General features: G+C 47.2%; 1 protein-coding gene across 3 annotated transcripts; it reads right to left on the bottom strand.

Moving 5' to 3' along the window:
• Positions 1-6,191: 6,191 nt before the first annotated feature.
• Pigy (phosphatidylinositol glycan anchor biosynthesis class Y) lies at positions 6,192-7,769 on the bottom strand. Of its 3 annotated transcripts, none has more exons than XM_031343277.1 (2): positions 7,667-7,769; positions 6,192-6,809 (listed from the first exon to the last, which is right to left on the bottom strand). In XM_031343277.1, the coding sequence occupies exon 2, from the start codon at positions 6,557-6,559 to the stop codon at positions 6,344-6,346; it is 216 nt and encodes a 71-aa protein (XP_031199137.1). In that variant the 5' UTR covers positions 6,560-6,809; positions 7,667-7,769; the 3' UTR covers positions 6,192-6,343. The 3 variants fall into 3 exon arrangements, with proteins under 3 accessions (XP_031199137.1, XP_031199138.1, XP_031199139.1); XM_031343278.1 differs by lacking the exon at positions 7,667-7,769 and adding an exon at positions 7,197-7,645; XM_031343279.1 differs by lacking the exon at positions 7,667-7,769 and adding an exon at positions 7,220-7,645.
• Between the last annotated feature and the right edge of the window lie 18,117 nt (positions 7,770-25,886).

Raw genomic sequence — 25,886 nt, 5'->3', positions numbered from 1 at the left:
ACTGTGTAGTAGAGGCTGGCCTCTAAGAACTCAGGGATCCAACTGCCTCTGCTAGGATTAAAGGAGTATGTCACTGTCACCAAGCTAAAACAGATATTTACATTACAGTTCATAACACTAGCAAAGTCATAGTTATGAATTTACTCTGAAAATAATTTTATGGTTAGGGGTTACCATATCATAAGGAATTGTATTTAAGGATCGCAGATTAGGAAACTTGAAACCACTGCTCCAGAATCTCAAGTTGATTGGGGCTACTAAGGAGAAACATATATAAAGGCTTTTTTTTTTTTTTCTTTTTTGGAGATAGGATCTCATGTAGCCCAGGCTGGCCTCAAATAAGTTGTGTAGCCAAGAATGAACTTGAACTTCTGATCCTTCTGTCTCTTGAATGCTGGGATTACAGGTATATGCTGTCATACCCAGATGGGTTTACGTTGTGTTGGGGATGTTATCGAGGGCCTTCTTCCAGGTAGCCACTCTACCCAAAAGGCTAAACCTCTAATCCCCTCCCCGATTGTCTCTCCCTTTCTTGTAAAAAGACTGGTTCTATATAGTCTATCACTAGCTTCCAACTCCCCGAGTACTAGAATTCCATTCAAGGGCCACCAGGACACCTTTCCAGGTAACTAAGGAGTGTGGTCCTATTAGCTTTGCGGTAGATGGGTCATGATGGTATTAATAGATCACCTTGTGTTGTCTTTCAGGAACTCTTAGGTTTTGTTGTTGTTGTTGTTGTTGTTATTGTTCATCTCAAACTAGCTAAAAATGTTATATCAGGATGGATAGAGAGGACATGAAAGTAAGAGACCGACGTCCACAGAAGTGAGTTGTCCTTTAGCCAGGACAATGACAGAATGATGGGCAGCAGTTGGGAGCTTGGGTTTATAGACAGCAAAGGGAAGTGTGGGGTGGATGATGCCATCTGCAGATCTGTTTCCTTGAAGTCTCAAAGTTGTAGATTCAGAGGAATGCTGGTGTGTTCCGAGCTCCTGTGTGCAGATGTTATCAGCATGTCAGGTTTCTCAGCTCCCCTGAGGCTTTCAGGTCAATAACCTTCAGAGAACACCTACTCTTCATTACTCAAGGCCTGCAAAATGTCTGATGGGAACTGGAGATGTAGCTCAGTTAACAGAGTCCTTCCTTGCCTAGAATTCAAAAATCCCTGGGTTCAGTCCCCAGCAGTGTTGTGAAAAAATAAAAGGCCCAGTGTGGTGGCGCATGCTTTTTTTAAAAAAAAAAAATGTATTTGGGATAACCACTGGAGGACCCACAGAAATGTGAGCTCCCAGGACCTAATGGGATTGACTTTAGCTGTAATGCGCAGAGAATGGGGAAACAGAGTGTGGAGACCACCTCCAGTAGACAGGCACAGCCTACAGTAGATAGGTCGAGGGATGGGCCACCCACCCATCACAAAGTTTTTTAACCCAGAAATGTTCCTGTCCAAAGGAAGAACAGGGACAAAAAATGGAACAGAGACTGAAGGAAGAGCCAACCGGGGAACGGCCCCACCTGGGGATGCATCCTGTCTGCAGACACCAAACCCAACACTGTTGCTGTGGTCAAGAGGAGCTCTCGGACAAGAACCAGTATGGCCATTCCTTGGGAGGTCCAGCCAGCAACTGACCAAAGCAACCATCAGGCTGAGCTCAGGGAACCTGATGGGGGAACTGGTGTAAGGACTGCAGGAGCAGAGGGGGTTGCAACCCCATTGGAAGAAGAACATAGGCTGGCCTGACCACCCAGTTCTCCCAGAGTCTAGACCAACCAAGGAGTGTACCTGGAGGGATCCATGGCTCCAGATACATATGCAGCAGAGGATGGCCTTGCCCAACAGAAACTGGAGGGAGGGCCTTGGTCCCAGGGAAGTTGGACGCCCCAGAGTAGGGGGAAGCCAGAGCAGTGGGGCAGGAGAGTGTAGATAGGTGGGGGAGCATTCTCATACAGGCAAAGGGGAGGGCAGATGTGGGATTGGGGGAGCGTTGGTGAAGGGGGTAACTGGGAAGTGGGATATCATTTGAGATGTAAATGAATGGAATGATTAATTTTTTTAAAAAATGTATTTGGGTGTTCTGCCTGCATGTATGTCTGTGTGCTGCACGTATGCCAGGTGGAGGCCACAAAAGGGCATTGGGTCCTCTGAGACTACATACCAGATGGTTGTGCACTGCTGTGTAGGTGCTGAAGGAAATCCAGTCAGTGTTCTTTCCAGCTGAGCCATCTTTCCACCCCCCAGGGGACAACTTTCAGGAGCCAGTTCTCTGCTTCTACCATGGTTCCCAGAGAATTACCTCAGGTCGTCAGGCTTGTGTAGCCAGCGTTCTCACCCCAGTGAGCCATCTCCTCAGGCCTGATGGCTAAGCTTCTGAGACCAGAAACATAAGATCCTCCCCTCTCCTCACACCAGCATCACTTTTCCCAGGGGTGGTCTGACCTCAGATGCTTTCTCACATAACACTGCTTCTCCTTAATCCTGCTTCTTTATCCCATAAGTACTTCTAAGCCTTTCCCCTGAGGACGCTGTACTGCCTGGTTTTGTGTGTCAACTTGACACACAGGCTGGAGTTATCACACTGAAAGGAGCTTCAGTTGAGGAAATGCCTCCATGAGACCCAGCTGTGGGGCATTTTCTCAATTAGTGATCAAGTGGGAGGGCCCACTGTGGGTGGTGCCATCTCTGGGCTGGTAGTCTTGGGATCTATATAAGAAAGCAAGCTGAGCAAGCCAGGGGAAGCAAGCCAGTAAGGAACATCTCTCCATGGCCTCTGCATCAGCTCCTGCTTCCTGACCTGCTTGAGTTCCAGTCCTGACTTCCTTTGTTATTCAACAGCAGTGTGGAAGTGTAAGCTGAATAAACCCTTTCCTCCCCAACTTGCTTGCTTCACTTCTTAGTCATGATGTTTGTGCAGGAATAGAAACCCTGACTAAGACAGATGCCAACTGAAGAATTTGATCCTCCATCTCATATCTGACTGTCTCTTGTCTTTGCAAAATTCGTTTCAAGTGGGCAAACAGAACCTGGTTGAGTAACATCAAATTGGATTTAAAAGAAAAAAAAAATCTAGAATGTTAGCTCCAAAGAAGGCCAAGGATGTTTTGAGTTTATTTGCTACTGAAGTTTATTTCACAGCTCACAACACACACATTTTGCACACTCATCACAGTGAACATTCTCATCTCTTCTGTGTAGCACAGGTGTGTCTCACTGTTCTTCAAACAGTTGTAGAAAAGGCCCTTCAGCCTGTCCAGAGAGGGAAGGACGGGAAGAGCTGGGCCTCTGGGGACAGGGTTGTGGATTTAAGACTGTTTCCTGTGCTATTGGAAGACTCAAAGGCAAGGGCTACAGGGGGGAACAAGGGCAGACCAGATACACACAAGTCTATGACTGTGAGCCTCCACAAAATCTGGGGAGGGGTGCTGTCTCTGCTGGTTCCCACCCCTCATACTGGAAGGAACTAGGGCGAGCTGCTCAAGGGTAAGGCCAGGTGGTGAGAAGGTTTGAGGCAGGAGACCCCCATCTCCATGGCCCCTTTCCCAGCCAGGGCTTCTGATTCCCCTAAGCTAACAACAATAAAAAGATTTATTATATGTATGACTGTATCAGTACCTGGGTATGTGCACGAGTGCAATTGTCTGAGGATGTCAGAGAGGGCACTAAGTTACAGACAATAGTGAGCCACCATACACAGGCAGTGGGAACTACACGGTCTTCTGCAAGAGCAGTACACATTTCCTGCTGGTTAGTTTTGTCATCTTGACTAGTTATCTAGAAAGAGGGTCATAATACAATAAAACTTAAGTCAATTAAAAAAAAGAGGGAACCTCAAGGAACTGCTTAATTGCTTAATCGATTTGCCTGTGGCTATGTCTACAACATAACTTAATTACTGATACAGGAGGGCCCAGCCCACTGTGGGTGCTGCCATCCCTAGGCAGGGAGGCCTGATCTGAGCAGTGGGTGAATGTGAGCTAGGGAGCAAGCCATCCAGGGTCTCTGCGTCAGTTCCTGCCTCCAGGCTCCCACCTTGAGCTCCACCCTGATGTCCCCCTCGTTCGTGAACTATAATTTAAAAGTGGAAGTCAAACAAGAACAAGTTCTTTCTTCCCCCAAAGTTGCTTGTGGTTGTTTTTCACAGCAACAGAAAACAAGCCAAGAGCTGGAGCAATGGCTTAGAAGTTAAGAGTACTTGCTCTTCTTGAAGAGGGCTCAGGTTCATTTCCCACATGGTGGCTCACATAACTCTGCTAACTCAAGTTCCAACAGACCTGATACCAGTGTCTAACCTCTGAGTGCATCTGGAGCATACAGTGCTCATTTATACATGCAAGTAAAACACTCATAAAATAATCTAAAAAATACCTTTTTTTTTTTTTTTGGTTTTTCGAGGCAGGGTTTCTCTGAGTAGCCCTGGCTGTCCTGGAACTCACTTTGTAGACCAGGCTGGCCTCGAACTCAGAAATCCACCTGCCTCTGCCTCCCAAGTGCTGGGATTAAAGGCGTGCGCCACCACTGCCCGGCAAAAAATACCTTTTTAAAAGAAAAGTAGGACACACTCTTAATCTCTAAGCCATCACTCCAGCCCCCTGACTTCTTTAATCCTGTTTCCAGGGTGTCTGGGACTTCCTCAGGGGCCACAGGAGCCAATGTACTCAAGGAATTCCAGTGTCCCATGCAGGCATCAAAAACTGGCAATGATCACACCCAAGACTTCCCATCTTGGGCTTACCTTCAAGCAAGGGTAGATGACTTTCAGCCAAAGAGCATGTGGTTTTCTCTTTTCTCAAGACTTTGTGTTTATTTCTAGGGGTGTGTGTTACAAACCTGAGTACAATGCTTTTGGAGGCAGAGCCTCTGAACCTGAGTACAGGGAGTCAAGAAGGAATTTAAGCTGGGAGAGCAAGTGTAGTGGTTTGATAAAAATAGCCCCCATAGGCTCATATCTGTATGCCTGATCTATAGCTTTGCTTTGAGTGAAATTTCCTAGGAACTTTGCAAATCTGTAAAGGCTTTTATTCCTTGAATAAGAATCCAAGAACCAGGAAACACCTTGATCACCTGATACCAAAAAATGATGGTAGGGGCTGGAGAGATGGCTCAGAGGTTAAGAACACTGACTGATCTTCCAGAGGTCCTGAGTTCAATTCCCAGCAACCACATGGTGGCTCATAACCATTTGTAATGGGATCTGATGCCCTCTTCTGGTGTGTCTGAAGACAGCTACAGTGTTCTCATATAAATAAAATAAGCCTAAAAGAAAAAAATGAAGATAACTTTATAAAGTCAGATTTCTTTCCTCTTTAAAATAATTTCATTAATGTGTGTGTGCAAATGAATATACATGCCACAGGTGTACAGGTGCCCAGAATCCAGAATCAGGGGTCAGATCCTCTGGAACTGGAGATACAGGCAGTTGTAAGTCACCAACCTGGGGACTAGGAACTGAACTGGTTCTTTTTAAGAGCAGCTGGTCCAAGACACTGCTGAGCTACCTGCCCAGCCACAAACTCAGACTTGATGTAAGCACTTGATATTTCCAGCTTCCAGATACCGATTTTTCTACTCTACCTGGCTCCTCTGGGAGGAGTCATCCCTAACATAACACTTCACCATGGACCTTGAAGCTGTAACAAAAATCCCAAATTATTATTTTTGACAGACTTACTATGCTGGCCTGGATCTCAAGAGATCCACCCTGCCTCCCAAGTGCTGGAATCAAAGGTGTATGACACCACTGCCCAGCTTCCAAACCACTAACTTTTAAATGAATGGACTAAAGAATAAAAAGTCCTTAGGGCTGGGGGGCTAGTTGGCAGAGTGCTGACCTGGCATTCGTGAAGCCCGGGTTCCTCCAGCGCCACAAAAATGGATGTGGTAGTGCTTGCCTATAACTTCAGCACTCAGGAGATAGACACAGGAAGGTAAGGAGCTCAAGGTCTGCCTCTCACAGTTTGAGAGAACTAATAGAGAAGAAAGGAAATAGGTGGGCAGAGAGATGGCTCAGGGGTTAAGGACATGAACTTGCGGCCCTTGCAGAGCATCTGAACACAGCTCCAGCAGCTCACAATTGCCTGTACCTCCAAGTCCAGGGATCCACCACTCATGTGGCCTCTTTGACACCCACACTCACATGCACATATCCACACACAGACACTTAATCAAGAATAAATCTTAGAAGAAACAGTCTTTGGATGAAGACTGGTCATGTTCCTCTCCCTCTAGACATTTTATTGAAGTATTTTTCAGCTACAGCATTAACAGTTGAATCTGCAACACTTTGGGGCAGAACCTCCTGCCCCATGCACGACTCCGGACGCAGCCCCAGCACAGGGCCTCGGCTCCCTAGTTATGTCTGAAGAGCTTCAGGCCCATCCATGTCCACAGGTGGAAGAAGACGTACACCGGTACGGTGACCGGCAAGAGCAAGCTGTAGAAGCACAGGCTGTTGGCACTGGTGCAGCGCTCTGGGAAGCCTTCCTCCACAGAGGCGGAGTAGAACAGGCCTGCCAGCGAGACCAGCGGGATGAGGACAGTCATGGTGGGCAGAGACGGAATCATCCTCCTCCTTTCTTAAAAGGTATACAGTATCAAGAAAACTCGGTTGTTTTAAAAGTTTTGTTCTTGTACTGGTGCGCTCCTGTCTAATCTTCCCTTTGTCCCAACTGCTCATTCATCCGGGCATGCTTCCCAAAGGCACACAAAAACTCCAGCGGTCCCAGCTCCGAAGCCTCCACTGTCACACGCAGCAGTTACCAGCGACTGCAGACAACACACGTGCACCTTGCAGCGCAGGCTAAAGGATTCTTAACTGTATGAGAAAAGTGCAAGATGACAAGGTGAAAGGCAGAAGGGAAGGGAGAGAAAAGGAAGGGGAGGCAGCCTGTACCAGTACTGAGCAGGTTAGAGACAGGAGGATTGCTGGAACCTGCAGGCTGGCCTCGAACACTGTGCCCCTGCATCAGCTTCCCCAAGCCACCTCACCCGACTAGAAAACAAACCTTTAAAAAAAAAAAAAAGTCCTCCAAAACTGCCGTTGGCGACTCCCATCAGGGATATCAGTATTGAGGAGGCAGTGACAAAGGAACGGCTGCCAGAACATGCTTCAAAACACAAGTGTCATCCATTACTTTGGGAAGTAAGCAATTTGAAAAGCAGAATGAAGGACAGGTGGACTGACAATGGTTATGAGACCTACAAATCCAGATCCACTTCAGACACCTGCGTGGAGGCTTCCCATACGACGAGGACCAGCTGGGAACCAGCACCAAAACCCGGAGCCTCGTCACGAGCCACCCGCCGTCAAGGCACAGACCGGAGACGGCGCCAGCACTGGGCGCAGTCGCCTCGGGGACGCGAAGGGGCACCGGTCCCGCGGCAGCCTCTAGCGGACCGATGGGAGCGGTGGCCGGACAGAGCCGAGCCGAGCCAAGGCCGAGCCGGGCCGAGCCGAGCCGGGCCGGGACAGGCCGAGCGGAGCCGAGCCGAGCCGGGCCGGGCCGAGCCGAGCAGGGCAGAGCGGAACCCAGCCGAAGCGAAAGCGAACCAGCCAGCCAAGCGGAACCGGCGGCGTCCGTGGCGCAGACGCCTAGCTGGTGCGAGTCCTGCCTCAGCCGGTTCCAACAGCTTCTCCGCCCGTACTTCGGGACCTCGAGAACCTAAACTCACCCTTCGCAGGCCTGTAGACCTCGGGTCCCGGCGGCGCCTGGCCGTGACGCTCACCGCTCCACGAAGGCGGGGCACCCTTGCCAGCCGCCCAATCAAATCCCTGAAGGGGCGGGGCGAGGATACCAGATCCCGCGGTGGAGCCGATCCGCGCGTGCTCATTGGACGTTCGCCTTGCCTTCGCTCGGGAGCTCAGGCTCCGCCCCCGTGGTCTAGAGTGACACGTAAAGCTAGAAAGGCTCTGAGAGGACCCTGAGAGCTAAGGACCTGCCTGCCCCGACCCCCATCGCCTCTGCCTGGGCGTCCACTGTGCTAGTCCTGCTGGAAGTAGGAGAGGAACGTATCTGCCAGAGTTTATCCACGGCGTTCCAGAGCCGACAGTGGTGTCTTTCTGCACCGAGAAGCCTTCCCTACCTCTAATTGATAAACTTGAATCCGGAGTTGCACTTGGCCGCAGCCACTATCACCAATCCTCTTAAGCAGCGGAAAGAAGTCTGATCCGTTGTTTTACGTATGAATCGATGAATTTCAAAATAATAGTCAGTACTGGCGAGATAGCTCTGCAGGTATAGGCGTTTCCTGCCAGGTCTGACTACCTGAGTTCGATCCTCGGGGACCCACGTGGTGGAGAACCTATTTTATTCTCACATTGTCCTCTGACTTCCACGCATATACTGTGGCACACCTGCATGTACTCCCGCAAAAAAAAAAAAAAAGAAAGAAAAATGCAAAATGCAGTTTTAAGAGAGAATGTAGCCAAGCACAGTCCTAATCCTAGCACTCAGTAGGCAAAAGCTGGAGGATTTCTGTGAGTTCTAGGCCAGCCTGGTCTACATAGCAAGATTCAGGTCATCTGGACTACATAGTAAGACGATGTGTGTGGCCGTTTGGGGCGGGGTTAGTGTTGGGGAGGAACGGGGGCTGTGTTCGGTAAAATGCTGTCCACAGGGCCGGCCACTGCTTTGCCTAGTGAGACAGTGTTACCTTTGATCCCAGCATAAAGAAAAATGAGGCTGAGTAGGATTCTGTGCAGTACTACACTGGAGCCTCCATCCCTTAATCTTCCAGCAAACTAAAGAATCAGAAAGTTTTGCTTCGCTGAGTAAAGTAGTGATATAGAGTCAATGCAGATTTCATTGCAACCACAAGGTGGCAGGAGAGAGCTGAGAACAAAACCGTCCTATGATGAGCAGATAACATTTCTTTAATTAAAAATTTCAAAATCAGGAAAAAAAAAATAGCCAGTAAGATAGTTCAAGAGGTAAAGACACTCACTACACAAGCCTGTGAAAAGACCAGTATTAGCACAAGACACCCAAGACCAAGTTCTCAGCAGAGATTTGCCCCAAAGGACAAATGTGGGCAGGGAATAAGAGCCAAAGACAGGAGATTGAGAATGAGAGATAAGGAGGAGTCACAGCAGACAGGAAGATGACAACATAGCCTCTGGATAGAGAAGATACTGACATGGTACAGAGAAATGACAGTTGATACAAGTAAATAAAGAGGAAACCCCGAGTTGGGGCAAGGTGTTTAATTTTTTTTAAGGATTTTTTTTTTTTATGTATATGAGTACACTGTTGCTCTCTTCAGACATACTTGAAGAGGATATCAGGACCCATTTAGGATGGTTGTGAGCTATCATGTGGTTGCTGGAACTTGAACTCAGGACCTCTAGAAGATGCTCTTAACTGCTGAGCCAGCTCTCCAGCCCCAAGGTGTTTAACTTTAATTGGACATGTTACATAGGGCAGCCAAATGGGGCTTTAGATTACTGGACTCCAATCCTCTGACAGCTGGACCTTGGAGATCAGCCTCAGGAAGAGGAAGTGGCCAAACCAGGGAGCAGAGCTTGGTGGCTAGCTTTAGGAATGTGATATAGAGGTTTTTGGCAAGGCAGGGGGGATGGGAGAGAAAGGTAAGGCCTGCTAGGTCATGTTTGCCACGCCGCGGATGGCTAGAGTCCCTACAGCCTGACTCCTCCAAGCTGTCCTCAGGCCTCTGCATGGAGAGAAACACACACATTAAATAAACAAATACACCTGGGTGTCTGACAGATGTTGCTACACTAAGGATTGGAAACCTTGGCACTTGTGTGACAGGCTTTTCCTGTACAGACACACCACACACACACACATTTACTCACTCCAGAAAGGGGCCCCACCACAAACCAAAGTATGGGCAGCACCAGTGTGGTGAGCCAATGAGCTTGGCTGGGGTTACTTACAGGTGTACAAATGACTTGCAAGCAATTGTGATAGGATGAAGCAGCAAGTGTGGGCAGGTCGTCTTGGGTGAGCTGTGCCGCTAAGAAATGATGCCACCCAACAGATCTAGTGTAAGTGGTTTGTTGTGGGAGGGAAGAGAGTGAAAGGCCTTCTTGGAGCAGGGCCATCAGGGAGGGGGGCGGGAGTGAAGGGAAGGGAGAGAGATCTGCGGTGGCTAGGGGCTTTATACGCCTTCCTCGCAGGAAGCATGAGCTGCCTCCCGGCCCCAGCTTTGGGTTCCTGTCCTTTAATAGTATACAATCTCCTTTGGGGACTCAGTTCAAATCCCAAACTGGCTGCCTCCCTGTGCTCTCAGAAAAACACAGCTTTCAGTTTTAAGCTTCTGTCTCTGAAGTGGGTTGTCTTGGCTTCCACCCCACACAACCACAGTGGCTCACAACCATCTGTAACTCCAGTTCCAAGGCCATGTAAGGCTCTCTTCTGGCCTCTGCTGACACTGCACACAGCACACAGATAAAACACAGGCAGGCACATACCCATATACATAAACAAATCTATAAAATAGATTGTACTTCATTTACTTATATGTGGACGGGTGATGGAGGAACTGTGGGGAGGGACAACTTGTACTAAGGGCCATTTGAGGTGCCATATGAAAACCTGCTACTGTAGAAGCTTCCTAAAAATACATATATATTCAAAAGATATCTGGAACTAGATATCTGTCACCACCAAGGGAAATTCCAGTGCCAGGAGTGGTTCACAGCTTGTTGAATCATTAGTCAAAGTGTCCCCATAGGAATCCCCAAACATCTCAAGCTGTTAACCAGGCCAATGGCTACTCTCTACTACTCTAAAAAAAATCACACAAATACACAAACTCATTGAACAGAGTTGAGCTGGTGCCTACCTAAAGCCTTGACCCCTACTGACTAGTGTTTGAAGTAAGCACTCTACATGCTACAAGAAGAGAAATGTAGCCACCAGTCTAGTTGCAAAACCTGCCTGCTACACTGTAAGATTAACCAGCCATTCTGATTGTATTTAAGTCCCGCTCCACACGATGGAACCTGACATGGCTGACTGCCTGAGAACCTGGGACAAGACAGGCCGTGGACATAGGGAAACCAAATTCTAATGCTCTGCTGAAGGAATACAGCGATAAAATGACTACTCATTACATTCTGCTGCAGTCATAGATCTGTGCCTTGTTCAGCCATCATCAGAGAAGCTTCTGGCGATCGGTGGGAACTGACAGTAACCCATAACGGGCAGTGTGCAGAGAGTGAGAGGCTTTGGAGTGCTTGGTCCTAAAGCGGATGTCTTCATCAAACCCCTCCCTTCCGCGCTCTAGGAACTGTGTGGAAGAGGAGGAGGCCAACTGACTCCCAAAGAATACTCACTGGGCTTTTAAACCACACTTTACGGTAGGCCGCTATCCAACAATAGAGGGCCAACACAAAATGAACTTAATGGTATTTTTAGAGACTGTCTCAAATTGCTTTGTTTGAGCATTGTCTTATTGGTCTTTTGTTTTTGTTTTTATTTTCCGAAACAGGGTTTCTCCGTATAGCCCTGGCTGTCCTGAAACTCACTCTGTAGACCAGGCTGGCCTCAAACTCAGAAATCCACCTGCCTCTGCCTCCCAAGTGCTGGGATTATAGACATGCGCCACCACTGCCCGGCTTGCCTGTATATTTTTGTTTGTTTTTTATGTTATCTTTTTTTGTTTCTACCTGCCTGCCTGCCTGCCTGTCTGAGACAGGGTTTCTCTGTGTAGCTCTGGCTGTCCTGGAACTCAGTTTGTAGACCAGGCTGGCCTTGAACACAGAGCTCCGCCTGCAGAGTGCTGGAATTAAAGGTCTGTGCCAACAGTACCCAGCTGTTTAAGAGGGGGTGTGTCTAGCTGGGTGAGTGAGAGGTGGGAAGAGTTGGAGGGAAGGTGATCAGAGCATACTATATGGAAAATTGTTTTTAACCTATAAAAGAAAAACAACTAGATCTGAACTGCCTCTTCCCAATGCTGTACAAGAAGTCAGGTCACAATTTGTGAACTAAATCTGTGAGTGCAGGGATCCCACGGGCCTGGCCTCAGGGGTCCTCCAGCAGGCCAGCTGTGTCAGGGGCACTTGTACCTGCCCTGGCTTTTCCAAAGCCCAGCACTGAGTGGTCAGCAAGCTTGTGTCACGCCATGGTTTCAGACATACAGCAGTTCATTTCAGTGGTAACACTCTATCAGAGATTCCGCACTGTAGGGCTGTAGCAGCGCTGGCCGGAGGGGATTCAGCATTGTTGTTGTCTATTCTTATTTGGAGACAGGATCTTACTATGTGGCCCAGGCTGGCTTCAAACTTACAGAGACCTGCCTACCTCTATCTCCTGAGTGCTGGAAGTAAAGTCATGTACCACCATACCCAGGTTTGTATAGGTTTTTATGCTTGAGTAATTGCCAATAAACTAACCCTAACCCTAACCCTTGTGTAATTTGATAAATATAAATTTTCTCTGGAGGTACATTTTCACTATGCAATTTTGTGAGTTTTCAATGCTTTTTGCCCACCTGTGATTTAACATTTAAGTCACTTCCTATTACCAGAAGACGTTGATGTTACCAATAGCTTCACTCCCCGTGAAACCCCCTGGAGGGGTTGTGGCAGTTTGCTTCTCTGTTGCTGTGCTCAACACTGACCTAAACCAGCTTGGGGAAGGGAAGGTTTTACTTGGCTTACAAGTTGCAGTTCCTCATCAAGAGAAACAGGAGGAGCAGAGGCTGGAAGCCACGGGAAGAACCAAAGCAGACTCCAGGAAGGCACGCTGCTACTGACTGGCTTCTTTGTTTTGCTCAGCTACCTTTTCCGTACAGTCCAAACCCACTTGCCTAGGGATGGTACCGCCCATGGTGGACGAACCCTCCTACATCAACTAGAAATCAAGAAAATGACCCACAAATGCACACATAAGCCAATCTGATGGCGGCAATTCCTCAACTAAGTTTTCCTCTTCCCATGTATATCAAGTTGACAATGCTAACTCTAAAGACAAGGATTTAATATTGCCTATGTAATGCTGTAAATCAAGAAAAATATTCAGGTGATGGCTCACGCCTTTAATCCCAGCACTTGGGAGGCAGAAGCAGGTGGATTTCTGAGTTAGAGGCCAGCCTGGACTACAGAATGAGTTCCAGGACAGCCAGGGCTACTCAGAGAAACCCTGCCTCGGAAAACAAACAAACAAAAACAAAAAAAAACAAAAAAAAAAACAAATATTCAGCTTTTATAAAACAAAGACAAAGTTAAATATTTTTAAAAGATTTATAAATTTATTTTATGCTTGTGTGCCTGAGTGCATGTATGTGCATTATATGTGCATACAGGAGTGCCCAGAGGTCAGAAGAGGAGTCAAGTCCCCTGGGATTGTAGTTGTGAGTCACCAATTTGGGTCCAGGAAACCGAATGCAGGTTCTGCAAAAAACAGCAAGTGCTCTTAATGGCAGAGACATCTCTCCAGCTCCCTGGACCCCCAACGAGCTAAATAAAATTTATTAAGCAAATGTGATTTGCCTTCCAGAATGGACTGTGGTATCTGGGGTAAGGCTGTATCCATTTTACTGCTTCTGTTCTTCCCATCACTGGTTTAGGATACACAGCTTCTGCACTAACCATCATCCTGTGCACAGGATGTATTTGCTACCTTTTTTTTTTTTTTTTTTTTTTTTTTTTTTTGTATAGTTCAAACCCACTGGCCTAGAGATGGTACAGCCCACAAGAGGGCGCTAGCTCCCTTTCTCTTCCAGGGAAATGGCTCAAAACTGCTTGCTGGAAGATTTTTGTCTGCTTTCTGTTGTTTTTTCGACAGTCTTTCTATGTAGCCCAGATGGGCTTCAAACTCAGCAATCCTCCTGTCTCAGCCTCCCCAGATCTGAGATTGCAGGCATGAACCTCCATGCTTGTGGCCTTGGTGAGATTAATACATAAGCAGAAATAACAGTTGCTGAGTATAAAGCTGACACTGTTTCACATGGCTTCCTTTATGAAACTGAAGTTCTCCTTATGGGTTTCCTCAGTATTCTACTTTATGGTTTACCTTTTCTCTTTTTAAAATTATTCTTAAAATTTGTTTCTATTTATGTATATGGATATAATACAGTTATATGTATTGCCTGTATGCATGTCTATGAACTATATGCCTAGTGCTCAGAGAGGTCAGAAGAGCGTGTCAGATCACCTCAGTTTGGTGTTAGCAATGGTTGTGAGCTGCTGGGTGAATGCTGGGAATTGAACCTGGGTCTTCTGAAAGAGAAACCAGTGCTCTTAACCACTGTGCCATCTCTCCAGCCACGGTTTTTATTTTCAGTAAGTAGCCTCTTATCTTGTTTTCGGTGAGTAGCTAGTAACACGAGCCTATAATCCCAGAACAAGAGGTTGACAGGTCATCCTTGCTTACATAGAGTTGGAGGCTAGTCTAAGCTACATGAGAACATGTCCCCTCCCAAGTGTCTATTCTAGAAGGGTGTATAACATTCACGTGCATATGGAGAGACTTTAAAAACTACAGGAAAGAGGAAAGGACCGAAGCTTCCTACAGACACCCCCAGGACTTCCTCACTGATGAGACATGTTTGCCCAATAACCGATTACATATAATAACAGATTAAATGCAATAACCAATTACATTTAAGGAGGCACAAATACATTTTTCTGGAAGAGATGGGAGATGTCTCTGTCAACGAAGTGTTTACTACGCATGGACTTGAGCTGGATCCCAGAACACAGTGGAGGGCTGTAACATGGCCCCGCCCATAAAGGCGAGGCTGTTGCCACCAACCGGTGAAAGAAGAAAACTGTCTCTTGAGGTTGCCCATCAAGTCCCACATACATGCCGTGATGTGTGAGCACACAAATAATTAAATGAACACTCAAAAATAATTTTTAAAGATTTTGGTTTTTAAGTATGTATGTGTACATGTGTGTGTGTGTGTGTGTGTGTGTGTGTGTGTGTGTGCGCGCGCGCGCGGGTTTCCCAGAATTTAATGTGCATCACACACACAGTACCCATGAGTGTCAGAAGCAGAGGTGAGATGCCCTGGAGCTGGAGTTACAGGTAGTCATGAGCAGCCATGTGCATGTTGAGGGACTCTGAAGAACCCTAATCACTCACCTATTTAAAGGAGCAGTTAGGGGGGTTGGAGACATGACTCAGTGGTTAAGAGCACCGACTGTTCTTCCAGATGTCCTGAGTTCAAATCCCAGCAACCACATGGTGGCTCACAACCATCTGGAATGGGGTCTGATGCCCACTTCTGGTCTGATGCCCTTTTATGTCTGAAGAGAGCAATGGTAGTGTATTCATATGCATAAAATAAATTTTTTTTTTTTAAAAAAAGGAGCAGTTAGGAGCCTCTTACAGAGGACCCAAGTTTGGTTCCCAGAGCCCATGCTGGGTGGCTCACCACTGCTATAATTCCAGCTTCAAGAGTCAGACGACTACTTATGGACTCATATGTGTAGATCCATACACACACATGTATATAATTTAAGATAAATATTAATAGTAATAAAAACGGATGCTGGGCAGTGGTGGCGCATGCCTTTAATCCCAGCACTTGGGAGGTAGAGGCAGGCAGATTTCTGAGTTCGAGGCCAGCCTGGTCTACAAAGTGAGCTCCAGGACAGCCAGGCAGGGCTATACAGAGAAACCCTGTCTTGAAAAAACAAAAACAAAAAACAAAAAAACAAACAAAAAATAGTAATAAAAACTGGACATGGTGGTGATACACTTCTGTATGCCTCACTGGGAATGAGGATGTGGAGACAGCTAAGGTCTCAGGGGTTCACTGGCCAGCCATTGAGAGAGAGTGAGTCAGAAAACTGGATAGACTGTGCCTGGGTGTGACGGTGCATGCCTTTAATGCCCACCGTGGATCGTTGCCTGGAGTGTACATGGAATACACCCTTCCCTCCCCAAGTAGCTTTTGGCCATAGTGTTTTATCAAACCAATTGAAATCCTAAGTCATTTAGTGTGCATGTAGCTCTGGGTTCCGTTCCCCAGCACCACAGAAACCAGACTGTCCCCCAGCACCCGAGGGGGAAGCAGAAGACATCAAGGTCATCCTTGGCTACACAGGATGCCCAAGGCCAGCCTGGACTACAGAAGATCCTGCCTCAAAATAAGTTATTGGAAAGCTGTCTTTAATTCCATGTGGGCCTTCTGTGGAAAGAGACTTTCCACAGCCCTGTGACTAAAGTTGTCTGTAGCAGTAAGTCAGATGTTGACAGGTCTTAAAGCCTCAGGTTCAGGCTGAAGAACTTGCTGGCCAGAGCACGGGGTGGGGTGGGGGGGAATCCTAGGAAAGTGTGAGCAGGTGACAGATGGGAAAGATACAGAACTGGGGTAAGTGTCCAGGAACTGAAGGCTGAAGGGCTGCTCACTGGAACAGGGCATGGGGTGAGTACAGGCTTCACTTATGGGAGAGCTCTGTGAAGGTGTGCGTGAAGGAAACTCATGTTCAATGGCTGCAGTTTTCTGGGGGGGGGGGTTCTTTTTAAATTTACATTTATGTATGTATGTATGTATGTATGTGCATTTTAGGAGTGTGTGTGTGCCACAATGCCCATATAGAGGTCAGAGGACAATTTGCAAGGGTAATTTTTCCTTCTATCACAAGACCTGGAACAGATTTGGCAGCAAGCACTTTTATCCACTGAGCCTCCCCTCCTCTTGTCTCTCCCCCTTTCCCTCCCCCCTCCCCTTCTCAGAATCTCATTGTGTATCCCGCCATTATGTAGACCAGGCTGGCCTCAAACTCAGAGATCCTTCTGACTCTGCCCCCAAGCACCGGAATCAAAAGGTCAAAGGTATGCAGCACCGTGCCTAGCCTCTTTAGTGTTTTGAAACAGTATGTCAAGTAGCTCAGGCTGGCCTAGAATCAGGAGGGGATAACCTTGGTCTCCTGCCTCCCCTGCTTCTACCTACTCAATAGTAGGATGGCAGCTTATACTACCACTCCAAGTGTCTCTGGTTCTACTATAGATACGCTTTGTCCTACTGGCTCCAGCCTAGCACTCAGTGTTTATTCGTTCATTAGAACAAAGCTGGATTATCAAATTGATTGCAGTTCTGATGTTGGCCAAGTGGGGCAGCAGTGGGCAAACTAAAAGTGTCAGTTACAGGAACTCTAGATGCTGGTCATCTCTAATTTCCCTTTACTGAGGAAGGAGGAAAGGAGGGAAGGAAAGAGGGAAGGAAAAGGTCAGTTCAGAGCTAGAGTGGTTGCTTAGCGTGTTCAAGGCCCCAAGTTCCATCTTCAGTACTGAAAAAAATTAAAAAACAAGCGACAATGACAATAACAAAAAACCTGCACAGCCCATCAGGACAGAGGCAGGGGGATTCTGAGTTCCAGGACAGCCTGCCCTATATGCCAGACTTTATCTCCATAAAATAATTTACTACTGAATAAATAAAATACACCTTTGGAGACAGTTTTCTTCAAGCCTTTAGTTAAAATGAAAACTGCTCTGTTGCTTCTATGCCAAGCTAGGTAGGCACTTACTTTCCAGACAGCCATCAGATTAGCATCTGAGCCTACTCACTCTTGTGAGTTGACGGGGTGAGGAGAGGTGGCAATTGCCTGTCATCCCAGCATTTGGGAGGTGTAAACAGGAAGATTAGGAGTTTAAGGCCAGCCTCAGCTGCATAGTAAGTTTGAGGTCACTCCCAGTACAAACTTTTGTATTAGTCAGGGTTCTCTAAAGTCACAGAACTTATGGTAGTCTCTATGTAGTAAAGGAGTTTATTGATGACTTACAGTCTGTAGTCTAACTCCCAACAATGGTCAGCAGCAGCTGTGAATGGAAATCCAAGGATCTAGCAGTTGCTCAGTCTCACAAGGCAAGCAGACAAAGCAGAGAGAGAGAGAGTCTTCCTTCTTCCAATGTCCTTATATAGGTCTCCAGCAGAAGGTGTGACCCATAAAGGTGTGTACCACCATGCCTTTAATCCCAGATGACCTTGACCTCAGAGATCTTAATCTTCTGGGATTCATAGCCACTATGCTTCAAGATCTACATGCCAAGATCCAGGTCAGAAACCTCTCAGCCTCCATATTAGGGCCACAGGTAAGCCTTCCAATTCTAGATTGTAGTTCATTCCAGATATAGTCAAGTTGACAACCAGGAATAGCCACTACAATCCACTCCTTGTCAACTTGACACAAATAATATCTCACGTCCACATGAAACAATAACAAGGTCATGAATACACCTAACATGATACAACTATTCTCTGTACAAATGAATTTGTAAATTTACAATGGGGCAATGTCCCTTGGGAACATTCTTTTAGTGTCTCATCTTTGTTTGTTTGTTTGTTTTGTTTTTGTTTTTTCGAGACAGGGTTTCTCTGTGTAGCCTTGACTGTCCTGGAACTCACTCTGTAGACCAGGCTGGCCTCAAACTCAGAAATTCACCTGCCTCTGTCTCCCAAGTGCTGGGATTAAAGATGTGCGCCACCACCACCCAGCTTAGTGTCTTATCTTAAATACCAATTGATGTTAAAGAAATTGGAAGAAAGACAAATGTATTCTTAACAGTATTCTTAACAAAATAAGACAGAAGCATTCATATTAGTTTATAGTCCTTGTTTCTACAACTGATTACGTGGCCTTGGCTGGTATTTGTAACTACCTTCCTCTACTACCCATTCTATGTTTCCTTCCCCCTCGGCAAGCACCTCAGCAGGTCTTGGCTCTTTTCCTGGAGGATTGACCCATACCTTCATTCCTGATGGGTCTGTATCCTTTGTCATCCTGCTTGGATTAGGCTGCTGTAGTTTCCCATTGACTTTAATCACAGGACACAGTAGTACTAAGAGACGTCCTAAGGGATCTCCTGCACTCCAGACATAATCTTGCTTACCTCCATTGTGGACAGGCAATCCAATTTCTCCATGGTAATCTGGATCTATCACTCCTCCTAATACTGGTATTTCTTTCTTAGCCTGTTGGTTTAAGGGCATCAGAAGCCCAAAATGACCAGGGGGAAGTCTGAGCTTCCAGTTCAATGGAATGTTTGTTGTGGCTCCTGGTACAAGAACTCCCCCCTCTGGAACCAAAACTTCTAGGCCGGCAGAACCTAGAGTTGTGGGGACAGGAAGCAAAAATTTTCCTAGAGGGTCACTAGGAGTGATAGTGAGTGGAACTATTCCCTTTTCCACCCCTTGATTCCTGGGCCCATGGATCCTGGCTATGAGGGAAACTGTACCATATATTGGATGCTGACTCAAAGCATATACTGCCTTCTGAAGAACGCTGCCCCAGCTGGGGAACACAAGACCCTGTCTGGTGGGGAATGTGGGGGAGAAGCAAATGAAACAGTTCTTGGAATACAGTCAAGCTGGCAGAAGGCAGTAGACTTCAGTCAAAGTGTGACGGCTATCCTTGACAGTCAATTTGATTGACAGTCTGTAAGGGTCTGAAAACTGCTGAAGGAAGACCCCATACTCAGAAGGTATGCAAAGTCAAAGGGCGTTTATTCTGCAGAAACATCTAGCATGCAAGGGCTACCATTGTTTCCAAATGGCAACCTCCACAGATGTTCCAGTCCCTTTTATAACGGGACCGCTTAATTGCTTCTGAGATAACAGCAGACTTCTAAAACTTAGTGCACAATCCGAGGGCTTTCAGAAATCATTAACTGAAGGTCATAAAAAAGAAAAAACATCACAGGGCCCTAAGTGCAAAAACAGGAGATAAGATATCGCCTGGGTTTGTCTAAACAAAACTCCAAGGATGGCTTAGTTACAGTCTTAAACTTTTCCATGACCCTGCAAGCTAGTAACAAATGGTGAAAGTTAAGCCAGATAATTGCTCCCAGTAGATATGCGCATAGGCGTTCTCTGTTAATAACCTCATATTCAACTTATGACTGAATTTATGTACTGACTCACAGGAGGGTTTTTACCATGTGAACACACGCTCTGAGAGTCGCACAAGTACTGAGAACAAATTGTGCAGAGAAGCACAATTCCCTGGTAAGGCTTTACCGAGCCACCTCCCTCATGCATCACTTTGAGATACTGACCCCAGGCTTCAGAGGCCAGCCTTAAAGTGACTCAGTCAGGCAGGTCAGCTGCAGAACTGCAGAAGCAGAGCACCTTTCACCCAGAATAGATAGCAAATGGTCCACGGCCTAGTTTCTAGGTGGAGAAAAAATGGGATATGAAAAATAAATTCCTCAAGTCAACTTGATGGGATCTGGACAAAGATGTGACTCCTGGATGAACCTGTGCTTTCAGGAAGGGTTACAGGGGGTGGGGTTGGGGGGGTGGGGAGCCCTTTTTTCTCCTGGATGGGTGGTGCCTTCCTGCAGGTGGCCCTGATCTGGAAAGCTGGCTGCCTGCCTGGCCACCTGCCTGCCTGCCCGCCCACCTGCCTGCTTGGCCTCTCCTTTTGAGTGCCTCTACTGCTGCTGCTGTCCCTGCCACGTATGCTGTGCTTCACTGACACTGGAAACCAACTTCCTCCACCTTCCACATGCCAGTGGCTGCCCAGGAATTCACCACCAGACCAGGACTTCCGAGGCGTTTCGGTCTTCTGCACTGAAGCAGTAGCTGGTTCTCAGCCTCCCCAGAGTGAGACAGCCACTGTTACCATAGCAAGCCCCCATCGTGTGTGAGCTAGTCCAGTCTGGTTTGGGTGCTTTTATTTTACTTTTTAAGATTTATTTTCTGTTTATGAGTGTTTGGCTGCATGTATGTATGTGTACTGTGTGCATGCCTGATGTCTGTGGAGGTTAGAAGAAGGCATCAGGGTTCAGTGGTTAAGAGCACTGACTGTTCTTCCCGAGGTCCTGAGTTCAAGCCCCAGCAACCACACAGTGACTCACAATCACCTGTAATGGGATCTGATCTGACACCATCTTCTGGTATGTCTGAAGATAGCTATAGTGTACTCATATACATAAAATAAATAATTCTTTAAAAAAAAAAAGAAGAGGGCATCAGATCTCCTAGAACTGGAGTTTCAGACAATTGTGAGCCACCATAAATTCAGCCTTCTGGAAGAACAGTCAGTGTTCTTAACCACTGAGCCATCTCTTCAGCTATGAAATCCCCTTAAATCACACACACACACACACACACACACACACACACACACACACACACACACACAGAGTTCAGTTCTGTTCCCCTAGAGAACCTTTGTGAGGAAGGAGTTAAGGTGAGCCCAGTAGGCTGTATACTCAGACTTGATGGAGGATGGAGAGAACAGAATGTTCAAAAGGCTTTGCTTCATCCTGTCACATGCCAAAGACACGTGTGCACTCCTGATTAATGCTACAGGCACAGCCAGAGATACCACAGAGAAAGAATGGAGTGCTATCCATTCTTATCCCTATAATCCCAGCCTGGAGGACCCGAAGGTGGCTATCCTCAGCTATACAAAGTTCCAGGCTAGCCTGGGCTATGTGAAACCCTGTCTCAAATGCCAAAAAAAAAAAAACAAAAAAAACAAAAAAACAAAGAAACAAAGCTCACAGGCAGAAAGAGTTATTGTGAGACAGGACAGCCACACAGGTGGAAAGACAGGAAAAAGAAGATAAATATACACGACACTGGTCAGGCATTGATAATGCGCTACAGAAAAAGCTACAGCAAGATGATAAGTCTGGGGTGTGGCTCAATGGTAGATCAAGAGACCGTGGGTCCACAGCCAGCACTGGGGGAGAGGTGGCGGAAGGGGGGTAGAGGGAGTAGGGAGGGAGAGAAAGAAAGAAAGTCAAGGGGCTGGTGAAAGGGCTCAGCGGGGAAGAGCACGGACTGCTCTTCAGAAAGTCATGAGTTCAAATCCCAGCAACCACATGGTGGCTCACAACCACCTGTAATGAGATCTGACGCCCTCTTCTGGTGTGTCTGAAGACAGCTACACTGTATTTACATATAATAAATAAATCTTAAAAAAAAAAAAAAAAAAAAGAAAGTCAAGGGAGTGACAGGGCAGGAACCCTGGAGCACCACCGGAAGAAGGAAGAACCTTCAGGTAGGGGGAACAATGAGGGCAAAGATCCTTAGATCCTGAGATCTAAGGCCAGAGGCCAGAGGCCAGAGGTCAGCAGCTCCCTAGAAGGCGAGTCAGAGAAGCTAGGTTGGGAGGACAGTGGGAAAAGAAAGGGCGGGAGGAGGAAGGGAGCAGATACAGCTGGAGAGGAGCTCTGAGGCTGAGGATGCACAGTGGGGATGGATTAGAGCAACATGGTTGCTCTTCCTGTGCTCCTGGCACCAGGAGAGTGGAGGCAGGATGATCAGGAGTTCAAGATCAGCCTCTGCTATCTAGTAAGTTTAAATCCAATTCAGATCCTTAAGTTAAAAACAAAAAGACAATTATGAAATGGTAGCCAGCCTTCTCTGAAGGCAAATTAAAGCACAGAAAAACAGATAGACATTGAACCAGCTGGGGCACGGTGGTACATGCCTGTTGTCTCAACTCCTTGGAAGGCTGAAGCAGGAGGATGGCTTGAGGCCAGGAGTTCCAGGGAAGCCTGGACTAACTACAAATCCTAGTCTCAAAAAAAAAAAAAAAAAAAAAAAAAAAAAGGGCTGGAGCGATGGCTCAGTGGTTAAGAGCACTGACTGCTCTTCTGAAGGTCCTGAGTTCAAATCCCAGCATCCACGTGGTGGCTCACAACCATCTGTAATGAGATCTGACAATCTTCTAATCTCTTCTAATCTTTAAAAAAAAAAAATTACAAATAGCTCTTACTCCTGCTTCTCTACCTTGCCTCTTGCCCTCTCTCCCCATTCCCTTCCCCCCTCTTTCCAGGTGGTCGTGTCCGGCCCCTACTTCTCTACTCTCTCCTTTTCTCTGCCTCTGCTACCCTCTTTTTTAGTTTTTTGAGACAGGGTTTCTCTGTGTAGCCCTGGCTGTCCTGGAACTCACTCTGTAGACCAGGCTGGCCTCGAACTCAGAACTCCGCCTGCCTCTGCCTCCCAAGTGCTAGGATTAAAGGCGTGTGCCACCACCACCCGGCTCTGCTACCCTCTTAACTCCCCTCCCCATGCCCTGAATAAACTCTATTTTATACTAAAAAAAAAAAAAAAAAAAAAAAAAAAAAAAAAAAAAAAAAAAAAAAATACAAATAAAGAGCATGTAAAATCCAATAAGCAGATCACAGCATGCGGGAGCATGCCTTTGGTCCCAACACTTGAGAGGCATGCCAAGCTGTGGATATTTGAGTGTTGGCTCCCTCCCTCCTGCCTCAGCCTGAGAACTGTCAGCTGACACCTGCTGGTTTTAAACAATGGCCCACTACAGTGAGTTTCGCCTTGAAGGATTCCAGAGAAAGCTACACCTGGTTGCTGACACGCCCACTGCCTGAGGACATGCTGGATGTAAACAAACCTGACTGCCTGAGATCTGAGCTTGAAAGATCTCAGTGTATTCACGTCTTGGACTGTATTTACATTATGCAAATGTTTTATTCCTGCAGTTTTCGGTTTCATTTCTTACTTGCCTATATAAGTTTAAAATGCCCCCCAAGTAAATGGATGCCTTGATACAGTACTTGGCCTCCGTGTCTCTTTTGTTCGCCCAACCCATTTATATTGCAGGTCCTGTCTACCCTCCAGCTGAAGAGACCCACAGACCCGAGTGGTACTGCGGGACCGTTTCACTCATTTGAGATCAGCCAGGTCTACCTAGCCAGGTCCTGTGACACTGCCTAAAAACAAACAAACAGGCTTTGTGACACCAACCTATAATCCCAGTGCTCTGGAGGATCAGGAGTTCAAGGTCATCCCCAACTACACAGGGAGTGAGGCCAGCTTGGTCCCTAGAATGTATGTAGATTTTACCAGCTTTCCATACACGTCCTTCTGGTGGCCTGGAATTCCCACCCCACTCAGGCTCCATGGCTCTTTGGTCTCCTGAGGCTCCCACCTGTTTTTGTTTTCTTTCTTTCTTTCTTTCTTTCTTTCTTTCTTTCTTTCTTTCTTTCTTTCTTTTTGGTTTTTTCGAGACAAGATTTAAAGAGTCCTGGTGTGGTAAATTGTGTCTGTTAATGGAAGGAGGATCCATTATAGTGAGGATTATAGTGAGTTTGAGACAACTGTGTTAAATAGGGAGGACTGGGTCAGCCTGGGCTAAATTGTGAGAGCCTGCATGAAAAAAGTACCCTTCCCAAAAAATGAATTCCCAAGAAAAAGAACATAATCCCAGGGGCCAGATATATGCACCAGTGGTTATCTTTCATATAACCCAGTACACCCATAACTGTACACGGCTCTTGCAGAGGACCAGGTTTGGTTCCCAGGACCCATGCCAGGCTGCTCACAACTGCCTGTAACTCTAGCTCCAGGTCAACTGATGCCCTCTGCTGGCCTCTGAAGGCACCTGCACCTATGTGCATATAAATTCACACAGGCACACCCACAAGTGGAAAAAAAAAATCTATACATTCCTAGAGAAACTGCCGGTAGTTAACAGATACTGGAGGATGGAGAGGCAGTTTCTTCAGTGGTGGGGTTTCCATGCTCCTGTAAGGGAGCCTAAGGAAATTCACTGGGATACACACACACACACACACACACACACTGAGGGAAGTCTTCATCTGATGTCTCAATGATGTCATGTGTGCTCCCCCACCCCCACTCCTCCTACCCCTCATCCCCCCATCCCCTAAACCCCTTGCTCGCTGTGTGCCTCTCCCTGAACTGCACAGCTTCCCTGATGAAATAGAGCTGGTGAGAGGGGTCAGTGTGTAAAAGTGCTTGTTGGCAAAGATGATGGAAGGATAGACAGATCAGGCCTCCAAGTCCTGTACACACACACAGACCTATGCATGCTGTACATGAATTATGAAACAAATGGGCACAGACTGAGCTGGGCAAGGAGGCCACACCTGGGATCCCGGCACTAGGAAGGCAGAAGTTAGAGGACGATGAGTTCCAGGCCAATGTCAGCCACAGAGCCAGAGCCTGTATAAAAAAGAAAACGCCAGGCAGTGGTGGCATACGCCTTTAGTCCCAGCACTTGGGAGGCAGAGGCAGGCGGATATCTGAGTTCGAGGCCAGCCTGGTCTACAGAGTGAGTTCCAGGATAGCCAGGGCTACACAGAGAAACCCTGTCTCAGAATAACCAAAAAAAAAAATAGGGTTTCTCTGTGTAGCTGTGGATATCCTGGAACCTGCTCTATAGATCAGGCCGATCTTTATTTAGCTCAGAGATCTGCTTGCTTCTGCCTCTCAAGTGATGAGATTAAAGAAGTGAGCCCCATGCAGGCCCAGCTTTATTCTTTGGAATTCTAAGGACAACCTGTTTATTTATGAATGGGACAGTCTCATGTCTTGAACTTGCTATGGAGCTGAGATTTATCATGAACTCCTGACCTTCTGACCTCCATGGCCCAAGGTTACAGGTGTGTTCTCTAAGGCCCAGAGTTACAGCAGTGCTCCTCCTGGTTTAGACCGACCTGCGTCTGTGCTGTGGGGCTTCTTACGTGTTGGCAAGCACTCTGCCAACTGAGTCACATACCCAGCCTCCCCGCAAACCGGCAACATTTCTTGTTTGAAATAACAGGAAAGACCTGCAGTGTGCGGAAGAGGATGGCTTTGCTCCGCCCCTCTGGGTCCTTCTCTACCTAAATTTCTCCTCTCCCGATAAGTCTTGAAGGCCTGTTTTACAGGTGGCTGTTATCTGGCACAAATAGCAGTCAGATCCCCTCCTCCGCCCCTGCGCGCCCCAAACCCACTGCTGGGATGGAACCAGAGCCGCTCTGGTGCCAGGCGTGCCAGGCGAGCCCTCCGCTGCTGACTTGCCACCCTAGCACCTTCTCACCCATTTTAAAGACCGGGAGACCGATTAGAGTCAGCACACCTGACTAGGCAGCCCGGCTCAGTCTAAGGCTGGACCTCCCCAGCGCGGCCACCAGGAGCTGTGAGCACTCCAAAAGTCGAAGGCAAAGTGGTATTGAAATCAGGTCCCGGGACCCCCTCAACTCCTGGG

The sequence above is a fragment of the Mastomys coucha genome, unplaced genomic scaffold (genome assembly GCF_008632895.1).
Source record: "Mastomys coucha isolate ucsf_1 unplaced genomic scaffold, UCSF_Mcou_1 pScaffold23, whole genome shotgun sequence".
In the NCBI taxonomy this organism is placed as follows: Eukaryota; Metazoa; Chordata; class Mammalia; order Rodentia; family Muridae; genus Mastomys; species Mastomys coucha.
This window is presented reverse-complemented; position numbering and strand designations above follow the sequence as displayed.